Source organism: Drosophila ananassae, chromosome XL (assembly GCF_017639315.1).
Source record: "Drosophila ananassae strain 14024-0371.13 chromosome XL, ASM1763931v2, whole genome shotgun sequence".
NCBI classification, from domain to species: domain Eukaryota; kingdom Metazoa; phylum Arthropoda; class Insecta; order Diptera; family Drosophilidae; genus Drosophila; species Drosophila ananassae.
Window position 1 is genome coordinate 6,453,814 of NC_057931.1, and position 21,581 is coordinate 6,475,394.

At 44.0% G+C, this 21,581-nt stretch overlaps 4 protein-coding genes across 8 annotated transcripts in view; 1 reads left to right on the forward strand and 3 right to left on the reverse strand.

The window, feature by feature from the left end:
* Positions 1-7,922: 7,922 nt before the first annotated feature.
* On the reverse strand, positions 7,923-9,985 carry LOC26515171 (AT-rich binding protein). Of its 2 annotated transcripts, none has more exons than XM_014904559.3 (2): positions 9,698-9,985; positions 7,923-9,636 (listed from the first exon to the last, which is right to left on the reverse strand). In XM_014904559.3, the coding sequence occupies exons 1-2, from the start codon at positions 9,875-9,877 to the stop codon at positions 8,659-8,661; spliced, it is 1,158 nt and encodes a 385-aa protein (XP_014760045.1). In that variant the 5' UTR covers positions 9,878-9,985; the 3' UTR covers positions 7,923-8,658. The 2 variants fall into 2 exon arrangements, with proteins under 2 accessions (XP_014760045.1, XP_014760044.1); XM_014904558.3 differs by having other exon boundaries at positions 7,923-9,639; positions 9,698-9,984.
* Positions 9,986-12,000: 2,015 nt separating this feature from the next.
* On the forward strand, positions 12,001-15,955 carry LOC6502237. Of its 2 annotated transcripts, none has more exons than XM_044717057.1 (3): positions 12,001-12,494; positions 12,555-13,053; positions 13,377-15,955. In XM_044717057.1, exons 2-3 carry the CDS (start codon positions 12,622-12,624, stop codon positions 15,696-15,698), a joined length of 2,754 nt encoding a protein of 917 aa, XP_044572992.1. In that variant the 5' UTR covers positions 12,001-12,494; positions 12,555-12,621; the 3' UTR covers positions 15,699-15,955. The 2 variants fall into 2 exon arrangements, with proteins under 2 accessions (XP_044572992.1, XP_001966041.1); XM_001966005.4 differs by having other exon boundaries at positions 12,002-12,494; positions 12,603-13,053.
* Positions 15,956-16,020: 65 nt separating this feature from the next.
* LOC6502203 (protein suppressor of forked) lies at positions 16,021-19,298 on the reverse strand. Of its 2 annotated transcripts, none has more exons than XM_032452836.2 (9): positions 19,021-19,298; positions 18,641-18,963; positions 18,300-18,575; positions 17,865-18,245; positions 17,410-17,623; positions 16,939-17,352; positions 16,774-16,881; positions 16,415-16,715; positions 16,021-16,357 (listed from the first exon to the last, which is right to left on the reverse strand). In XM_032452836.2, the coding sequence occupies exons 1-9, from the start codon at positions 19,054-19,056 to the stop codon at positions 16,110-16,112; spliced, it is 2,301 nt and encodes a 766-aa protein (XP_032308727.1). In that variant the 5' UTR covers positions 19,057-19,298; the 3' UTR covers positions 16,021-16,109. The 2 variants fall into 2 exon arrangements, with proteins under 2 accessions (XP_032308727.1, XP_014759959.1); XM_014904473.3 differs by having other exon boundaries at positions 17,410-17,601; positions 17,942-18,245; positions 19,021-19,297.
* Positions 19,299-20,404: 1,106 nt separating this feature from the next.
* LOC6502202 (tyrosine-protein phosphatase 10D) overlaps positions 20,405-21,581 on the reverse strand; it is a 51,988-nt gene continuing 50,811 nt past the window's right edge. For both annotated transcript variants that reach the window (XM_032452927.2, XM_044717056.1), the window contains one exon: positions 20,405-21,329. In XM_032452927.2, the coding sequence (XP_032308818.1) occupies positions 21,298-21,329 (32 nt within the window). In that variant the 3' untranslated portion in view covers positions 20,405-21,297. The remainder of the gene's footprint in view (positions 21,330-21,581) is intronic.

The window sequence follows — 21,581 nt, forward strand, 5'->3', positions numbered from 1 at the left end:
ACTAGGCGAACAGAAATGGCCAGTAGGTGGATTCTATTTTCTGAAACAGTTTTTAGTGAATATCTCGGCCATTTCGCTTCCAATCCAGGATCGCGATAGGTCATAAAATGCGCAAAAATAAGGCGCATCGGGTGGCCAGCACAATCTGGTCTTAGCCAAGTTAACACCGGGGGGAAATTAAAATTGGCCAAAAACAAATATTTTTATAAGTTCCTTTTTTATTCGATTATGTATATCTCGGCTATTTCCCAACCGATCTGGAAGCGGGTTACCATTTTGCGATCAGGACGTTGATATCCTTTGATCGCCACCAAAACATCCTTCGTGTCCTTGAACAAAAATTTTCCAGATAGTGAATTCTAAATACATTTGATTTTGTTTGAATTCAAGGATAAATCGTCCTTTGATGCAAAAACTTTTGATGCAGATCGAAGGACCTTAAAGTCCTGACTCCGAGATGGCATTCGCTTTTTAAATCGGTTATGGATTGCCCGAGATATAAGCTAGGGAACCAATCAAAAATAAAATGTTTGGCCAAAAACATTTTTCCCACGGTGTTAACTTGGCCAATACCAATAGTTTTTAGCCAGGCAGGTGGAGGCTCTTTTTCCGCATTTTTTGAGCCATCTCAATCCAGGATTGGATGCGAAATGGCCGAGATATTCACAAAAAACATTTTTGAAAATCGAAATCGACCTACTGGCCATTTCTGTTCGCCTAGTACTTCGAGCCTGGTAGCGGCCAAAAATCGAAAAATTTTCAGCCACAAAAGTCAGTGACGTCACGGATTGAGCCTCTACATGTGACGTCACACTGGGGGGTGTCTTGGCTAAAGGATCCACATATGTTCCACACAGGATCCACCTTCCGGTCCGTTGCATTTGAATTCAAATTCAAATATAGATCCCGCCCGCGCCTACCCGGGCTTTTTCAAATTTTCAAATTCAAAAATAGTTGCCCGCCCCCGCGAAATTTAAATATCAACCGGTCACTTTAAGCGGTTAACCGGTTCAGCCAAGACACAACCCAGACTAGCCAAGACACCACCAAGTGGTGACGTCACTGATCGCAGCCGAATCCGTGACGTCACTGACTTTTGTGGCTGAAAATTTTTCGATTTTCGGTCGCTACCAGGCTCGAAGTACTAGGCGAACAGAAATGGCCAGTAGGTCGATTTCAATTTTTCAAACTGTTTTTTGTGAATATCTCGGCCATTTCGCATCCAATCCGGGATTGAGATGGCTCAAAAAATGCGGAAAAAGAGTCTCCATCTGCCTGGCCAAGAAGTATTGATATTGGCCAAGTTAACACCGTGGGAAAAATGTTTTTGGCCAAACATTTTATTTTTGATTGGTTCCCTAGCTTATATCTCGGGCAATCCATAACCGATTTTGGAAATTAATGCCATATCGAAGACAGGATTTTAAGGTCCTTCGAACTGCATTACAAGTTTTTGCATGCAAGGACGATTTATCCTTGAATTCAAACAAAATCAAATGTATTTAGAATTCACTCTCGGGAAAATGTTTGTTCAAGGACACGAAGGATGTTTTGGTGGAGATCGAAGGATATTAACGTCCTGATCTCAAAATGTTAACCCGCTTCCAGATCGGTTTGGAAATAGCCGAGATATACATAATCGAATAAAAAAGGAACTTATAAAAATATTTGTTTTTGGCCAATTTTAATTTCCCCCCGGTGTTAACTTGGCTAAGACCAGATTGTGCTGGCCACCCGATGCGCCTTATTTTTGCGCATTTTATGACCTATCGCGATCCTGGATTGGAAGCGAAATGGCCGAGATATTCACTAAAAACTGTTTCAGAAAATAGAATCCACCTACTGGCCATTTCTGTTCGCCTAGTACTCCGAGCCTGGTAGCGGCCAAAAATTAAAAAATTTTTAACCGCAAAAGTCTGTGACGTCACTAAAACTTTGTGACGTCACGAATTAAGCTTCAAGCCACTGGGTTTTGTCTTAGCTACGATGGTTTGTGTCTTGGCTAAATAAGTCCGATCAGTGACGTCACAGTTTCTCCAAACTGTTTTTTCGTATATCTTGGCCATTTTGCATCCTATTTTGACCAAGTTAAGACGCCATCGTCCCTGTCGTCCCTGCCAATAACCCCCATTGAATAGACCACGCAGTATATTTTCAGTTTTTTTTATAATTTTTATTTATAATAGGATAGAATATAATACTCTTACAACAACCTTATGATTAATATATTCTGGCCTAGTTCTGGATACGCTGATCAGGAGTCCCTCGGGCTTCGAAGGACACTTCATGGCACGCGGAGTTGCTGTCCTGATGGGTGTCCGGCACACCTGATGGGAGTCCTTGATCGGGCATCGCCCGTGCGGCGATTGTGGGTATTCTCGTAGTCCATTGCTGGTCCAGCTCGCTAGTCCGGGGCACCGCTGCCGGATAAATCGTCTGCCGGAATTCGATCTCCTGCGGCACCTCATTCGTCCTGTTCACCTGCGGAAATAGAAACCATAAAACATAAAAGTAATGTGGCTGTTCCTCCAGCTGAAGGATTAAAATATGAGCGTCCTCCAGGTGGCATAACCCGCAGAGGAGAATCCTACAATTTCATGGGGTACCCCTTGGAAAAGTGCCTCCAACGCTTGCCCCCCACTTTTTTGTGAATATCTCAACCGTTTCGAATCCGATCCGGAAAAGGGATACCATTTGTGAATCAGGGAACTAATCCCCGTCGATCTGCATCAAAATATCCCTTAAATTCTCTAAATAAAATTTTGGCCCCATTTTTGGCCCAAAATTATGAGTGTACCCCTTGGAAAAGTGCCTCCAACGCTTTCCCGCCACTTTTTTGTGAATTTCTCAACCATTTCGAATCCGATCCGGAAAAGGGATACCATTTGTGAATCAGGGAACTAATCCCCGTCGATCTGCATCAAAATATCCTTAAAATTCTCAAAATAAAATTTTGGCCTCATTTTTGGTCCAAAATCATGATGGTACCCCTTGGAAAAGTGCCTCCAACGCTTTCCCCCCCACTTTTTTGTGAATTTCTCAACCATTTCGAATCCGATCCGGAAAAGGGATACCATTTGTGAATCAGGGAACTAATCCCCGTCGATCTGCATCAAAATATCCTTAAAATTCTCAAAATAAAATTTTGGCCTCATTTTTGGCTCAAAATCATGAGTGTACCCCTTGGAAAAGTGCCTCCAACGCTTTCCCCCCACTTTTTTGTGAATATCTCAACCATTTCGAATCCGATCCGGAAAAGGGATACCATTTGTGAATCAGGGAACTAATCCCCGTCGATCTGCATCAAAATATCCTTAAAATTCTCAAAATAAAATTTTGGCCTCATTTTTGGCTCAAAATCATGAGTGTACCCCTTGGAAAAGTGCCTCCAACGCTTTCCCCCCACTTTTTTGTGAATATCTCAACCATTTCGAATCCGATCCGGAAAAGGGATACCATTTGTGAATCAGGGAACTAATCCCCGTCGATCTGCATCAAAATATCCTTAAAATTCTCAAAATAAAATGTTGGCCTCATTTTTGGTCCAAAATCATGATGGTACCCCTTGGAAAAGTGCCTCCAACGCTTTCCCGCCACTTTTTTGTGAATTTCTCAACCATTTCGAATCCGATCCGGAAAAGGGATACCATTTGCGAATCAGGGAACTAATCCCCGTCAATCTGCATCAAAATATCCCTAAAATTCTCAAAATAAAATTTTGGCTCCATTTTTGGCCCAAAATCATGATGGTACCCCTTGGAAAAGTGCCTCCAACGCTTTCCCGCCACTTTTTTGTGAATTTCTCAACCATTTCGAATCCGATCCGGAAAAGGGATACCATTTGTGAATCAGGGAACTAATCCCCGTCGATCTGCATCAAAATATCCTTAAAATTCTCAAAATAAAATTTTGGCCTCATTTTTGGTCCAAAATCATGATGGTACCCCTTGGAAAAGTGCCTCCAACGCTTTCCCGCCACTTTTTTGTGAATTTCTCAACCATTTCGAATCCGATCCGGAAAAAGAATACCATTTGTGAATCAGGGAACTAATCCCCGTCGATCTGCATCAAAATATCCTTAAAATTCTCAAAATAAAATGTTGGCCTCATTTTTGGTCCAAAATCATGATGGTACCCCTTGGAAAAGTGCCTCCAACGCATTCCCCCCACTTTTTTGTGAATATCTCAACCATTTCGAATCCGATCCGGAAAAGGGATACCATTTGCGAATCAGGGAACTAATCCCCGTCAATCTGCATCAAAATATCCCTAAAATTCTCAAAATAAAATTTTGGCTCCATTTTTGGCCCAAAATCATGATGGTACCCCTTGGAAAAGTGCCTCCAACGCTTTCCCCCCACTTTTTTGTGAATATCTCAACCATTTCGAATCCGATCCGGAAAAGGGATACCATTTATGAATCAAGGATCTATTCCCCGTCGATCTGCATCAAAATATCCTTAAAATTCTCAAAATAAAATTTTGGCTCCATTTTTGGCCCAAAATCATGAGTGTACCCCTTGGAAAAGTGCCTCCAACGCTTTCCCCCCACTTTTTTGTGAATATCTCAACCATTTCGAATCCGATCCGGAAAAGGGATACCATTTGTGAATCAGGGAACTAATCCCCGTCGATCTGCATCAAAGGATCTTTAAAATTCTCAAAATAAATTTTTGGCCTCATTTTTGGTCCAAAATCATGAGTGTACCCCTTGGAAAAGTGCCTCCAACGCTTTCCCCCCACTTTTTTGTGAATATCTCAACCATTTCGAATCCGATCCGGAAAAGGGATACCATTTATAAATCAGGGAACTAATCCCCGTCGATCTGCATCAAAGGATCTTTAAAATTCTCAAAATAAAATTTTGGCCCCATTTTTGGTCCAAAATCATGAGTGTACCCCTTGGAAAAGTGCCTCCAACGCTTTCCCCCCACTTTTTTGTGAATATCTCAACCATTTCGAATCCGATCCGGAAAAGGGATACCATTTATGAATCAAGGATCTATTCCCCGTCGATCTGCATCAAAATATCCTTAAAATTCTCAAAATAAAATTTTGGCTCCATTTTTGGCCCAAAATCATGAGTGTACCCCTTGGAAAAGTGCCTCCAACGCTTTCCCCCCACTTTTTTGTGAATATCTCAACCATTTCGGATCCGATCCGGAAAAGGGATACCATTTGTGAATCAGGGAACTAATCCCCGTCAATCTGCATCAAAATATCCCTAAAATTCTCAAAATAAAATTTGGCCTCATTTTTGCCCCAAAATCATGAGTGTACCCCTTGGAAAAGTGCCTCCAACGCTTTCCCCCCACTTTTTTGTGAATATCTCAACCATTTCGAATCCGATCCGGAAAAGGGATACCATTTATAAATCAGGGAACTAATCCCCGTCGATCTGCATCAAAGGATCTTTAAAATTCTCAAAATAAAATTTTGGCCCCATTTTTGGTCCAAAATCATGAGTGTACCCCTTGGAAAAGTGCCTCCAACGCTTTCCCCCCACTTTTTTGTGAATATCTCAACCATTTCGAATCCGATCCGGAAAAGGGATACCATTTGCGAATCAGGGAACTAATCCCCGTCGATCTGCATCAAAGGATCTTTAAAATTCTCAAAATAAAATTTTGTCCTCATTTTTGGCCCAAAATCATGATGGTACCCCTTGGAAAAGTGCCTCTAACGCTTTCCCGCCACTTTTTTGTGAATTTCTCAACCATTTCGAATCCGATCCGGAAAAGGGATACCATTTGTGAATCAGTGAACTAATCCCCGCCGATCTGCATCAAAATATCCCTAAAATTCTCAAAATAAAATTTTGGCCTCATTTTTGGCCCAAAATCATGAGTGTACCCCTTGAAAAAGTGCCTCCAACGCTTTCCCCCCACTTTTTTGTTAATATCTCTGCCATTTCGAATCCGATCCGGAAAAGGGATACCATTTATGAATCAAGGATCTATTCCCCGTCGATCTGCATTAAAGGATCCTACAAAATCATGATGGAAAAGTGCCCTTGGAAAAGTGCCCAATCTAATGCCTAGATTCATATGGAAAATCAAACAAACTTCGAATGATATAATTAGGTTCTAAGGTAGAAGAAAATAAATTTAATTATTATTTTAATAGTAAGCTGCCAGTAACAATGAAACAGTTTTTCGAGTGTAACGGAAATTATTCAAACAATTGAAATTTCTATGAATTTCAAAACCTAAAATATTCATACGGAGACATCTTGTGCAGATTCTCGGGCTGCTGTAGTTGAATATTCGGGAAAGTTTCGAATCTCCCGGCTCGTCCTCGAGATATTCGGCCTTTTGCTCTTGTCCTGATGCCGGAGAGTGAAATGCCAAACATTATTCTGCCTTTTGCTACATGCTATGAAATATTTGATCCGGAAAACTTTTCAGCTCCTCGTTGCCAAGTGCCAACTGCAATTTTTGTGGAATGGATTGGATAGGGAGGGTAGGTGGTAAAGTGGGCGTTTATTTTTTTCCTGGGTAGATGGAGTCCTGGATTGCAAGGCCGTTCGTTGCAGGGGCTGAGCGGAAGATGTCCAAAGTTAACGAAACTATAACGAAATGCCATCGTGTTGCTGCTACTGCTGGCCGAAATATCCCTGGGGATTGTGTTGTTCTCCTGGTGGCAGCAATCCTGCCGCAATTTGCATGCAATCTGTTCACATGTTCCCTCCACGTCGACTGCCCTCCCTGGTCCACCATTCCACCATCATCATCCATTGTGACCCCAGGCGGTTGCATAAATTGTTTCCGCTGACAGGATACGACTTCATGCCGCTGACATGCCAATAAATAGAATAGTTCGCACTTGCCGCTGGTTATTTGCATTCAGACACCCGAGAAATCCCTGCGGTCAGACTATCATCCCCATAGATGTATGTATTTATGTAAATATATTATATTCCCACAGATATCCCGCAGCAAACAATGTGCAACAAGTAAAAAATCGCATAAACCACAACAGTTTGTTTCACAATAAACGATAAACAAAAAGGAAAAAGGACCTTCTTGCTCAATTAAAAAGTTTGCATTCAATGTGTTGCAAAAACATGAAAAAAATGTATTAAATAATTCCATTATTGTCAGGGAAAACAAGGAGAAAAATGTGTTTTTTTTGTCTTGATACATTTACATTAATTGGCACAACACAAATAAATATAAAATAGAACCTTAAACCACAATTAGCCATGGCGTATATAGAAATATGTACTTGAAACATATTATTGGGGTTTATTGAATATGAAAAGTGTACTGAAAATGTAAAATAATAAAAAAATAAGTATAAAAAGATATTGTTCAATAACGCTATTATAAAGATAAGAATATATTAAATTAAATAAAAAATCTTCTTCAGCTTCAGCATTCATAGTTATTTTATAAACCATTTAATATCCTTTTTATAAGTCCTTTCAAAACATCCCCCAACTTCTAACCGTTAAAATAGTAGCGCTTCTCAACACTTGCCTGTTAGCCAAGTCACGAACCAACAACTCCGAATATCCCTTTAAACTTTCTCTACAAAATATCCTTCCAAAAAACACTCAAGGATGTGCTAAAAATTGTGTGTAAAATTCCCAGAAGCTTTAGCAAAAATCAAGCATAGAACGAGTGTATCTCAAATCTCCAAAATAAAGCACAAAATGAGTAGAATCTAAAATCCCAACTTTAAAGTTCTCACAAAAACCCTCTCAAGTTCCGAATACATCTCAAGCTGTAAGTTTTGTGAACGAGGACTTTCTCTGAAGTAGTACACTTGTCTCTTGTTTCAAATACACTTCACGCCAAAGTTAAATAATAGGGAAAAGACCACATAAATGATTTTCCAGATACTGCCCAACTTTTGTGGTTGGTGTAGTTGCAACACCACCGATAGATGGCGCCCGATGATGGTAAAAGAATATTAGGTTTTGTTTTTTATGATTTTATATATTTTCGTTTTCAATCGTTGAGTTGATGTTATTGGATGGGATTGGATTGGATTGGATTGGTTTCATTATTGACTTACTTTTGTTGCTTTTGATTGATTGATCCGATAGATCGGAGCAGTGTTTTGTAAATTTTGGTAACTAACTGGATGAACAACGCAACTGACTAACGGTCTGCGGTTTCTGCAACTGTTGGCTTAAAAATTAATCTGTTCTAACTGTAACTGCATTAACTTAGCGATTATATAAAATATTGCATGTACACCTAGAGCGTAAAGTTAATTGAGAGGTTAACATAACCTCGCTTAAAAATTACCATTACATTTACAGGGCGTTAACTAGGCCTAAATTAGATACAACTAATTATATTTATATATTTATATAAATTGATATCGCTGGCTAGCCAAGGATCTGCTGGGAAAGCGGTTGGCTGAAGTGGAAAGATAGTCGTTCTAGAACGGAACCCCTCGAATGATCCTAAGAAATACCTTGGCTGGCCAGCGATATGTATTGTATAGACGACATTGCTGAGGGGACTTTGGGGCTTTGGGTCTTTTAAGGGGGAAGGCTAAAGATTAAACATGTGGTAGAGAAAAAAAGCTACGGTCTAGATGCCAAACCTAGAGATGTGAGTGAGCTGAACAAGTGAGTGGTATGGGGGTGGCCAGGGAATGGGAACTGGGAACAGGGAGGAAGAGACGGCAGCCCGCCACCGACTAAAAACGCTGCGGCAGTATATCACTCTTGATGCCCCTCAGCGCGTGCTTCTTTTTTCGGTGCGTGGATAAGTTGCAAGACTGCTTGAACGAGGCACTGCACAGTTCGCAATTGAAGCGCCTCTCCTTGCTATGCACCACCCGATGCAGCTCCATACGGGACTTGTACTTGAACTTCAGGCCGCACGTCTCATAGTCACAGACATACCAACGCTCTCCGTCGTCGGAGGAAACGGCACTGCCGGCACTGGCTGTTGTACTATTGGAATCCTTAGGCAGCTCATGACTGGCACCCATCATGGCAGCTGCCAGCGGTGTGGTTGGGGCAACGGATAGGCTCAGATTTGGCATACTCCCTGCCGTTTGTTGCTGCTGCTGTTGTTGTTGCTGCTGCTGCTGCTGTTGCTGGAGAACTCCTGGCGGTGTTGTACTGACGGTGGTGGAGCTACTGGCACTGGCAAATCCCGGCGTAGGCGGTGGCGGCGGCACAGGCGCCGGCACTAACTGGGGTAGGTGGTATATGGTTCCGGCAGCAGCGGCAGCTTGCATTTCCGGCGGCAGGGTTAAACTGGCGGGTTCGATTTTGATATCAATGCCACTATTGCTTCGCGAGCTTCCTTCGCCCGCCGCGGCAGCAGCCGAGGCCACAGCTGCCACAGCATTTGCATGGAGTTCCGCCAATTCTTTTGCTGCATCGCGTTGCTGTTGCTGCTGCTGCTGTTGTTGCTGCTGCTGCTGTTGCTGCTGCTGCTGCTGTTGTTGCTGCTGCTGTTGCTGTTGCTGCTGCTGCTGCTGGAGGTGCTGCTGCAAGTCCGCCTCGCGCTGCTCGTCCTCAAAGTATTTGGTGGCACAATGGTACGACGCCAGTGGAACTGTGACCGCTGTGACGCTGCTCTGGGAACCGGGAGGTCCTGGTGTCCCAGTCGTCGCCGCCGCCTCCACATCCGTCAAGCAATAGCTAGAGGTTCTACTGTGTTCCTGCTGCAATCACAAAAACGTCAATTAATGGGTCTCTTGGTAGGGTTAGCCAGGGAAATACCTTTGCAACGCCATGCAGGAAGTTGTGCTCGTCCTGGATGTGCTTCCAGAACTGATCCTGCGTCTGGAGCTCCTCCTGGCACGTGTGGCAAACGATCCAGAAACTGTCCCCCGATAAGCAGAAATCACCCAGCTTTGTGTAGATCTTGTTGTTCTTGCTGAGGATGCGCGGAAAACCCATGGCGTTGGTGTGGTTTCGCGTTTCTCGCTTTATTATTTGTTTATGTTTTATGTTCTCCAGGTCGCGAGCTTCACTGTATCCGGTTCGCCGGAAATTACCGACTGCATAGCAATAACGCGGCGGTATTGCTTTTGTTATGTCTGCTGGGCACACTAATACTTCTTTTAAATGGTCCATCTCTAATTTTCGTTGATTTAAATTTGTTAAACCTTTTTTTGACTATTTATTCTATATTTCTTTGCTATTTATTTGTAATAACTTAAAATTGTTTTATAATTCTTACTCCCGTTTTTATTTTTTTTTAATTTAAAGGAATTAAAACGTTTTGCCATAGGTTTTTGAAGTAATTCTTAGAGTCAGTTCAAAAAAGTGTTTTAAAAAAATATCGTTTGCTATTTGAAATAAGTTTGATTAAAATTGAGCAATCTCTTCATAAACATAATGTTGCTTAAGAATTTTTTATTGTTTTTTAACCCTGAATAATGTTTACCCAGTTTTTTAATTCGTTTTTGAATTAAAATTGCAGGGTGTTGGGTTTAAAGTCTATTAAAAATAGAGAATAAGTTCTTATCAATGGAGTTCTATTTTGTTTCAATTAAATATTATTTATATTTCAAAACCTGTTAGGTAACCCCCCCTGTAGGTACGACAATGTTTAACCTGTTATTTTTTCCGGAGAAAGTTGTTTGTAAACATTTCCCCGACAAAGAAATTGGTTAGCTGATTAGCAAATATTAGCTAGCAAGCAAAATGAAATTCTGATTTTAAGAGTATTTCCGAATTGTTTAAATGGCATTAATGAATCCCATTACCCAATGATGGATTATTTCAGCTGGGGCAGATCTAATTGAATTGAATATTTAAGGTATTCAGAGACCTTTTCAAAGGTAACACCCGTATTGTTAAAAATCGCGGCCAGCGTGTGAAGTAACTGATTTTTTGTTTGGCAAAAAAAAACCATTCTACATGACTGAGCAAAACAAATCAAATGGTTATGGGATCTATTGTTTGTTGGCCACTTTTCAGGTGACAGCCACTGGGTATTAAAGAGTTCCATGGGCGTAGCAAAAAGTAGTTTATAACGAATAAGTATAAGAGATATTGTTCATTCGCAAGTATGATTTTATGACATTCATGATTTTCTATTTAAAATGGAAATGCTCCTTGAATCTTGTTACCCCCTTTGGCACGCCCTTGTTTTTACCTGTTGGGCGCCCACCGACAATAAAACAAATACACACACACTCTTTCCCACACACAACACATCCACACACATGCCTACCTGACGCGCGTGAGAGGTGAAAACCAAGCAACAGAGACGGAAATAGAAACAGTTTCAAAGGTAAAATACACTGTTAAAAAAGGATATAAATAAAATATACATAAAATTAGGACTTATCAGTTCTAAGGACTTTCATAATAATATAAAATATAATTAAATCTAAACTCTTTTGTTGAAAAAAGAAGACTAAAACGGAATTTTGTAATGGACTTTAAATTTTAAGGGCCTGAGAAGGATTAGTTTTTAGTTTAGAGATTAGTTTAGTAATGATTTATCTACTTCTTAAGTATTATTTTAGTTATATTGGTTATTTTGTCTATTTTTATAGTTTAAAAAACATAATTCTAAAGAAACTCTTCAGAAATACTATAAAATAAATGAGAAACTATCTTATTATTATTGATTGTTTCAAATGGTTTAGAATTATGGATATATTTAGATTAATTATAAAACTCTAATTAAGGTTTAAGGTTCTTAATTTCGGTTTGGAGATAAAGATTTAAGATTCATTTCCTTAGATCTTAGGAATCTTTTCTTTTGAAATTAATTACATTATTGAAAAACCGGTATATACTTTTTAGAAAAATGTTTTCCAACTTTCTTGGCCAATTTAAATGTTAATAAATAAGTAAAAAATATATCTTCAATTAAGAAAAAAAAAAATAAAAAAGGTAGTAGTTACCTTAGATAGTTAGGTTTAATTTCTAAAAAAACATTTATAACTTTTAGGCAATATTAGATGAAAAAGAAAATAAAGCCAAATTATTGAACTGAAAAGTGGTTTAACTTTATCTTACAGTTTATATATTTCTGAGATATATCTACCGTAGTAACTCCCGAATTTTGTCAGTGTCTTCGGAGGGAGAGAGATGGAGTCAGTGACTTTGAATGGCTCCGAAGACGAAGAATGGCTTGAATGCGAGAGTGTGTAATGGTGTTGGGTTTGCGTGTGAGCCGTAATGTTGTTTTTATGTGCCAGGTTAGCAGCCAGTTTGTTGCCCCTGCTCTGCCGTCTTTCTGGTGGCTCTGCCTTCGCCTCCGCCTCCGCCCCAGGCCCCTGCCAGTGACGGAGACGCCTCTGGCATTTTCATTTTTCTCAAACCGAACCGAACCGAACTGAAAAAGTCATCGCAAGTCAGGCAGTTAGGCAGTCAGGCAGCCGCGCAGTCGCAGTCGCTGCTAGAAATTCACTCGGCTTGGGGATTTACTTTCCGCTCCGGCTGGGCCTGGAACTACCAGATACCAGATACCAGAGCCATTTCATTGTTATTTTCGACACTGCTCTCTAGCAGCTTAAAAAGTGAAAACCCACCGCCCACCAATAAGCGCCACAACGTAAGCTCATCCGCACACCGTGAACAAATGCTCTTCAAAAGATATTACCTGAAAAATTAGGTATCTACAAGATACAATTATTTTTCCCTCCACCCTCTCGGAACACAGGTGCGACAACAGTTACAGAATGCGTCAGCTGTGCGGCAGCGTCTATACCTGGAACTGTGCCGGGGAACTGTACGCCATCGAGTGCTCCTTGTGCGAAGAGCGTCCTTTGTGCGCCCTCTCCGAGTTCCCAGAGCACATGGATGTTTGGCACTCGGACTGGCAGGCCCCCGACGAAGATCCTGCCACACCTGCCGCCTCCGCCGCCGCCACCGCCGCCGCCTCTCCAGCTCCCCAACCCGAGGACGAGCTCATGCAGGAGGTCCTGGCCGAGCAGGGCATCAACGGCGAGGACAACGAGCTGAAGCAGCAGCTGGTCCTCGAGCTGAACTCCAGCGAGGAGGAGCTGCTCTCCGACGACGAGGAGCTCATTGAGGAACTTCAAATTGCAGAGGAGAGGCCTACCCCGGTAGAGAGTCCAGAAAACATGCCGGATTCCACCACCAATCTGGAGGTCAGTAAAGTCAACCATTTTCCAAAAATAGATCCATAAACAAGTCTTTGGAACTGCTTTTAAATTAATAATTAAACCACTTTTTTAATCGAGATTTAATTCAAAAGGAAAGAACAATGGTATTTTTTATTAGATTAAGTACACAGAGAGAAAATATTCAGGGTTTCCAATTTTCAAAACTTGTTTTTAAATCATTGAATGAGTCTTACTTTTTTTAAAATTAAATTTTAAAAGAATTCCTAACATAAAAATTATAAAAATCTTAACCTAAATGCCTCGAAACCCCCACTAATAATGTCTAAATTATTCCTAATCCCTTCCAGGAACCATCATCTCCAGTTCCCGAGGGCCAACGCCTCACCACCCAGCACGTCCACCGTCTCATCGAACTGTACAGGTCGGAGCCCCGGCTCTGGAACCAGACCCACGCCCAGTTCCGGGACATGGAGCTGTGCCGGGAGTCGTGGCGGCGCATCACCGAATCCTGGAGTGCCTACTGCGGCCGAAGTTTCAGTGTGACGGACGTCCGGATCCGGGTGTCCACCCTGTGCCAGCGATTCCTCAAGCAGCGAGAGCGCCTCGAGGCGGACGGCGGAGAGCTGGACGATGCGGCCAAGTTCGTTCACTTCGATCAGCTGAGCTTCCTGTGTGAGCAGCAGTCCCTGCTGAACCGGCAGAGGCACTACGTCCGGGAGAACCGCCGGCTGCTGGAGCTGTACGAACACTATCCGGTTCTGTGGCACAACGCCCACAAGAGGATCCGGTGTCCGGAGACGGTGAAGCGTCGCCACGAGGCACTCCGTGGCCTCCAACTGGCCCTGCGATTGTCCGGCATCAGTCTGTCCCCGGTGGTCATCCAGAGGAGGCTGCAGTCCCTGAGGAAACGGTATCGCCTGGAGAAGATCAGCTATCTGCACAGTGTGGTGGCCGGGAAGCAGGCGGAGTTCGTATCCGGATTCGAGCATTACGGGGAGATGGAGTTCCTCAACAAGCACATCGATCCCTATGTCTGTGCGGTGTGTGGAAAGATCTTCGAGAACCTGGCAGGACATCAGGCCCACGTCCAAAGCAGCTGTGAGCAGGATGCCAAGACAACGGAGGAGACTCCTTCTCAGGAGGTCAAGGATCCCCTCTCACCGGACAAGAAGGACACTGAAAAAGAGAAGGAAAAAACGGAGCCAGCAGAGGATCTACCCTCTCTGGAGGAGGCTTGTGCCGCAGTCTCCAGCGAGCTGGACACTTCCATGGGTGGAAGGTCCTCTCTGGGGGAGGAGGACTCCACCTCGGAAGCAGCCCGTCTTCGGATGAGCCCCGAAGACACCCAGATCCTGGTCCAGCTCTATCGGAGTCAGGTGTGCCTCTGGGATCCCAACCACCTGGACTACCATGCCCGGAAACAGCGTCGCCTGGCCTGGCAGAAGATCACCGAGGATCTGAACTCCAAAAGGGGACAGACTCTTACCTGGCAGCAGGTGCACCGCAAGATCATGGACTACACCAAGTACTACAAGAAGGAGAGGACCCGAAGCCAGGAGGAGCCCAAGGAAGGCGATCCGCCCAAGGAGCCGTGGACACTGTACGAGGAGTTCCGCTTCCTCGACGATGTCCTGCCCATCAGCAGTGAGCTCCACAAGACCACCAATCAGAGGGAGAGCAACCTGAAGATCATCTCCGTGTATCAGAGCTACACGCAGCTGTGGTGCACGGATCATCCGGACTACACCAAGCGCCGGCAACGCCAGAGGCAGCTGGAGTCCTTGTGCAACCGGCTGCAGGAGGAGTGCAACATCCAGATGACGGTGGAGCGCCTGAAGAGTCGACTCATTGACTTCCGGTGTCAGTATCGACACTGCAAGGAGGCCCGGATGGAGGCCCTGAAGAAATCCGAGGACTGGACGCCCACCTACGAGTTCTACGAGCCGTTGCGCTTCCTGGAGCTGCATGTGGCACCGTTCCAGTGCCAGGGGTGTCCGGCGAACTTCAAGAGGCGCACCGACTTCCTGCAGCACGAGCGGAACGTGCACACGGACGTGGAGCGCAGCCTGGACGGTGAGTTCCGGTACGTGAAGCGACGACGCGGCAAGAAGTTCCAAGAGGACCAGGACCAGGACCAGGACCTGGACCTGACCAATGTCTGCCACATTTGCGGCCTCAAGTTCACCCTTCGCACCAGTCTGGTGGCCCATCTGAGACGCCACCTGGGCCAGAGGAGTCATGCCTGCGGCGAGTGCCCCAAGAAGTTCTTCAACTCCACCTCCCTGCGCGTCCATCAGCGCAGCCATACCAAGGAACTGCCCTACGTCTGCGAGCACTGTGCCCGGGGCTTCGTCAATGCCAGCAAACTGAATCAGCACGTGAAGCGGCATCGGAACCAGAGGGACTTCCCCTGCAACCGATGCGACAAGGCCTTCTATACGGCCCACGAACGGGATCGGCATCTGCGGGCCCATTTGAACATCCGGGACAAGGTGTGTCCCTACTGCTCCCGGGCCTTTGTCGTGGGCAGTGCCTACTACGCCCACTTGAATCTCCACCGGAGCGAGAAGCGTTACGGCTGCGCCGCCTGCGGCAAGAGGTTCGCCCAGTACGCCGGACTGTACAAGCACCGGAGGCGCTGCCTGCCCGCGGAGGTCATCGAGGAGTGAGCCTCTAGAGTTGCTCCTCTGAAACTAATCCCCAACCCTGGAGACTGAATCACCTCTGGAGTCTGAAAGAGGTGGCATCTAAAAACCATACATTCCGTTCCATTCCGTGCCTTTTGTGTTCCGTAACCTTAATACTCTTAGTTTTAGGCTTAAAAATTAATTTTTTTGTTTCAAAAGTGGAGTAGAATCTGTAGTCCACTGCAATACTAGGATAGTCCCACAAGAATATGAATAAAGAATCTAATCTGAAAGCCACCGATCCACTCGATGACCTTCCAGCCGGAGAAGAATGCTCTTGGGGGTTAAATAGTGTCCATAAATATAATTGTTCTCTCCACTTTCGATGATGTATTTCTTGTAAATGCAGTAAGTTAAAAAAAAAATAGCAAAATTGGATATCCGGCGGCAGTCTTAGTTGGACTTGGCGAACCGCTTTAACTGCCGCAGCCGGTAGATATCGTGGGTGGGCGGAGCGGCGGTCTGCAGCTCATCATCGCTGTCATCGCCACCCGGCAGCAGTCGTCTCCGTCGCGGTGGGATGGCCGTAACACTGTGCTGGACACCCGTATACGTACTCGTGTCCACGATCCAGTGCACCGACTTGGCCAGGTCGAAGATCTTGGGTGACAGGTCATTGTCGCCATTGGGTTGCGGGGCAGCTGCAAGAACAAAAGTGGATTAGATAATCTGAAAATGGAACTAAGGGTGACACTTACAGTCTGGCAGATTAAGCCGCATGAAGATGTCGAACAGAAGCTCCACGCTGACAAAGGGTCCACGGAAGGAGTTCGGCGGCGGCAGGGTGGCGCACAACGCAGCCAGCGCCGGTGGCTGGGGGAAGACGCCGCCCGCCAGCGGATGGGCACCTGGATGGGCGCACGGCCGGGGCTTGTATGGAATCATTTGTGAGAAATCGGGACGCGGCAGCGGCGGAGTAGCCTCGCTATCCGCCTCCGCTTCGCCATTGTTCTGGCTCTGGACACCGCCGCCCACCTTGTTCAGGATAATGCCAATATTCTGGACAAAATCGGGAGAAAATTATAAAAGTTATAGACTAGAAGAGTGGGAAACTCACCTCGGCATAGCCTATGGACTTGAGTTCAGTGCTGGTGCAGGGGTAGAGGTCCAAGAACTTGTATCGATCCACCAGCTGGGCCGTCTCCTTGCCTTCGTACTCTTTGAGCTGCAAAACCAAGACGCTATAATCTCCAAGAAATCATGCACGGAGAGGGGAACTCACATTTTCGAAGACTGCACTCCGGCGTCGCTCCACCTTCACAATACTGGACAGATCGCCGATGTTGGACTCGAACTCCAGAAATCGGTTCCAAACCTCCACGCTCTTGTGCGGCGACAGACCGCCGGAGCTGAGGACCCGCTCGAACAGGACACGCGTGTTGTTGTCCTCGTTGAGATGCGACAAGTAGTCGATGTAGCACATCACGTACTCCGGACTGCCGCCGAATCGCTTCAAGCCCAGTTCGAAGATACGGAAGGCGATCTCCTTGTCCTTGGAGCAGTAGTACTCCATGAGGGCGGCGGCCACGAATATGTGATACCGGGAACGGACATCCTCGCGGGCCTTTTTGAAAATACCGCGAGCCGACTTGATGCCTTCGGCGCGGCGGGCGAACTTCATGTACTGAACATAGACCTGAAAAGGAAAAAACATTATATCCTTTCGCTTGAAAGCATAGTGGTAGATCCTTACCAGAGTGGGATCAATGTCCGGTAGCTGGAGCAGCTTGTTGTACATCGAGTGGACCTTTTCGTACTTTAGTCTGCCCTCCTCGAAGTCGGCGTAGGCGAAGTAGAGAAGCGCATTCCGGTTCAGCACTCCGTTGATGGAGCGCTCCAGGATGTTGGCGCACTCGTCGGCGAATATCTTGGCCGCTTGGACATCCTGCGAAGGCGAATGCCAAAATACAAATTAGTCTTCTGTTAGAAATTATAAAAAAGGACTTAATTGAAGGAAGTAAAACGCGTGCGGCCAGGACGAGGGCAAAAGAACAAGCTGAGACTTTGAGAGAGACTAGCCATGACATCCTGCGTGTCTGCGTGTCCTTTTACCCAAGCGGCGGCACTTCTTTAAGGCGAACAGAAGACGAGGTTTGATTTCGTTTTTGATTTTGGCCTCTGCCCCTCGTTAGGGTGCTGGCGAGGAGAGCAAATGCCAAAATCCACTCTATTTGCTTCACTACAGGATCGCTGGATCTCTGGATCGCAGAAACACTACTACGCACGCCTTTCTCGGTGAGGACGCGTGCACTGGTGTCCAGGAACTGGGAGGCCTGATGCCAAACGGCCGGATGGTGGGTCAGAACCAACAGGCACTGCTCCGTTGCGAACATGACGCGTCGTGTGACCAGTGCCGTATCCTCGGTTCGCAGCGGATTTGACTTCTCGTAGGTGATGAATCGTTTCCAGAGCTCCACCTGCTTGATCTCTTCTTTGGTGAGTGTGGGCGGGACGGCGGGCAGGTTGCGATTCAGACCCTTGGTGTGGTACTCCAGCTCCTTGGCCACGCGCCGGGCATTCATGTAGTCCCTGTTGAGAATCTTAATAAGAACAACGCCATCCCGGAGAGACTCAGCGACTTACTTGGACCTCTCCAGGCTCATCTTCTCGGATATGATGGGGTTTATGTTCTGCTCGAAGGCGATGTAGTCCTTCCACAGCTGCTCAATGCCCACAATGGGTGTGACGACCGCCTTCTGGTAGACTCGCCGAACAGCGGTTATTTTTTGGTTTTCTGCATAGTTTCCGACGGCCTCCACGCCGCGAAGAAAGTAAATATAGTCCTGCCAAATGCTGAACGAGTGCAGGTCCATGCCGATCTTCTCCAGCGCAAAGTCATAGGCCTGGGCCATCTTTTCTCTGAAAATAACAAACGAAATCGTACAATTTCATGCTCTTTTCCATCGCGTAGCCTTGCTACTCACTTGTGCGTGCTGAGCCCCGACTTGGTGTCCTTGACGTAGGTTAGGTACAGCTTCCACAGGTCTATGTTGAGAATCTTGACCAGGCACCGCTGGAACAGCTTCTCCACGCGCTCGTAGTACCTACTCCGCATCTCCATCTCGATGTAGAGCTTCCAGTAGCGGGCCGTCGTTGGAAACACATTCACCAGCGACTCGTACAGACTGCGCACCTCGTGTATGGGCCGGGTCTGGGCCTCGCGGAGCATCACCGACCACGACTCGATGTCGTATGGCCGGAGCTCCACAACCTGTTGGGCTCGCACCAGCCGCTCCATGCCCCATTCCTGTTGGGGGTGCAAGAATTAGATCCACTGCCCATAGTTATACTAAAACACACTTACTATATCAATTTTTATCAAATCTCTTGCCGACGTCATGGCGATTTTCTATTGTTGTTGTCTGTGTCAGCAATGTGCCGGCGTTTCCGGCGCTCACTTGCGAATGCTCCTCTTGGGTCGCCTGATGGACTCGGGATTAAGGCAGTTGTTGCCCCGTTCCGTGGAAATCTTAAGCCACTATTTCTTGGCGCCTTATTATGGAAATTATTGTAATACTACAATGCGGCTTCGATTTCATCGAAATCTTCAAGCGATGTCAAATAGAAACAAAATGTTTCTCAAAATATCGATACTGTGCAAAGTATCGATATTTTTTTCCGATGTGAGTCTCCGATGACAGGAAAACTCATCCCAAAGCGCTTTTGGACGGCACTGTCAGATAACATATCGAAACAAGAGCGCCAAATTTGAATTTTTTCAGCAGACCATCCCACCAAGCCGGAAAATCAAGATCCTTATTCATTTCACATTAAATTATTTATATTTTTATTACTTTTAAGTTATATATGCATTATACAGACTTTCTAGTTGATATTTTGCTTCGTCTTCACTTAATTTCGCGTTGTTTTTTTATTAAAGAGAGGATTGTGTGTAAGTTGCGGGTTCGAATCGGGTCTGGGGTTCGTTGTAATTAATATTTTCTTTTCTAATTTAGAAGCAAAACGATTTCTATTGCACTCTTTCACAGTTCAAGTTAATTCAACTAAGTTCTTGGACAAATATTAAACAAAAAACGTGTCTGCAAATTATTTGGACTACAGTTTGTTTTTAATTTTAATCGCTATTGCTACACTTAGTGTGTGTCTGTGTGTGTGTGTTTACTTTGGCACCAGCTAATCCCTTAATTAGCCATTAAATCCATTGTTTTAGTTAGTCTATGTTTTTACTCTTCGTGGGATTTGTTATTGTTTGTGTAAATGATTATCCGCCTTACAAAAATGCGTTGGTCATATGTTTCAGTTGTTAATTGTTTGTTTTTTGTGCTGTCTGTTTTTTTTTTAGTTAAGTTTTTATTTTTTGCTTTAAAGAACTTCAGTTTTCTGACTCCATTTAGACTTTGTCTTATTCAGAACGCGGAAACCCTTTTAAAGAAATAATAAAAACCAGACTATCTTCTCATTTTCTGTCTACAAGTCTGTGTCCTTTTTGGAAGTTCCTTTTTCTTTTTTTTTTTACTTTAACATTAACATCGGTGTCTTAGAAATACATTTGATTTTTGTTGTGATTATGTAGAGTCCTTGCATATCCTTGCGTCTTGTGCATTGAACAGTTCTGCGCAAAAATAGCCAACAGTAGCTGTTTTTTTTTTTCAAGTGTATAGTGGTGTAGTGTGTTTTTGATGGCTAAAAAATTAAAATGAGGAGAAAGCAAAATGGTTCGACTTGTGTTTCAAATAAAATTTGATATATATAATTAAACAAATTGAATGTAGCACGTACATACACTAAATAGTTTACACACTCGATAAAAAATCATAAAAATAATATAAACAATAAGGGGGGGGGAGAATTAAAAAAAAAATGTATACTACAATGTTGAAGGGCTGTGGAAGGCAACAACACTCTATCAGAAAAAATGTTTCAACATTTATAATTTTTTTTTTTAATTTTTTTAAAACTATGTAACTCAATTATTGCGTTCAGTGTGTGGGTGTTGTGTGTGTGTGTGCGATTTAATAGTTAGTTTTTAGTTTATGTCTAATATTAGGTATATGTTTATCGTATTTATATATATATATATACGCATACATATATAATAATATAAAAAAGTAAACATTTAGCGCTTTTTTTTTTTTTAGTTTGCTACAAAAATTTGCTCGTCTCGCTTCACTCGCACATACATATTTCAACTAACATTAAGTGTACAAAAAAATTGGAAGATATATAGTTTATATCAAATTGTGGCTAGCGTAAAAATACAATCAGTATTCCATTATCCAGTATCTCATCCAGTATTTTTACGATTTGCGATTACAAGTTCTGAGTTCGGAGTTCTGAGTCCTGAGAGTCCTCAGAATCCTAGTTATTTTCGTTCTTGTTTGGCGAGATTTCTGCATTCCCATTCGATAGATCGGTGTGGAGAGTATATGGTACATATATATATATATATCCAAGTATAATATCAAGCGTCTTCCCATCGTCACTTAAGTAAATAATAATGTAGTTTTTGCCACACATATTGGTTGGGTTCGGTTCCATTCGGTTGAGTTTTGGATTTTCGGGGGATTCTTTTGTCTCCAGGGGGGACTGGAATATGGGTTTCGATCTGGAATTGGCTGTCTTACATGCCCGATTCAGCTATACCCTCGTCATCTGCAAGATATATCAGATATATTTGTTAGTTTTAAGGGATTAGAAGGGGGTTTAAGTTCAGTTTCAGACATGCAGGGTTAAAAAACATTTACATTTAGAGTAAAAAATAAGATAAAATTCGAAAAAAAAACATGCAAGAAATACAAGGCAGTCATGCAGGTTGGAAAACATACAATCGGGATGGGTTCACAACATCTAGGAGGTACATATATAGTGTATTTGGGTCCAGGAATTGGCTTCAATTAGGTGGTT

Coding starts and splice junctions, on each gene's coding strand:
- LOC26515171 (XM_014904558.3), bottom strand. CDS start 9,877: ATGGGTTTTCCGCGCATCCTCAGCAAGAACAACAAGATCTACACAAAG. Junction 9,640..9,697: donor TCCTGCATGGCGTTGCAAAG/GTATTTCCCTGG, acceptor TTGTGATTGCAG/CAGGAACACAGTAGAACCTC.
- LOC6502237 (XM_044717057.1), top strand. CDS start 12,622: ATGCGTCAGCTGTGCGGCAGCGTCTATACCTGGAACTGTGCCGGGGAA. Junction 13,054..13,376: donor ATTCCACCACCAATCTGGAG/GTCAGTAAAGTC, acceptor AATCCCTTCCAG/GAACCATCATCTCCAGTTCC.
- LOC6502203 (XM_032452836.2), bottom strand. CDS start 19,056: ATGACGTCGGCAAGAGATTTGATAAAAATTGATATA. Junction 18,964..19,020: donor ATTTGATAAAAATTGATATA/GTAAGTGTGTTT, acceptor CACCCCCAACAG/GAATGGGGCATGGAGCGGCT. Junction 17,353..17,409: donor CGGACATTGATCCCACTCTG/GTAAGGATCTAC, acceptor TTTCCTTTTCAG/GTCTATGTTCAGTACATGAA.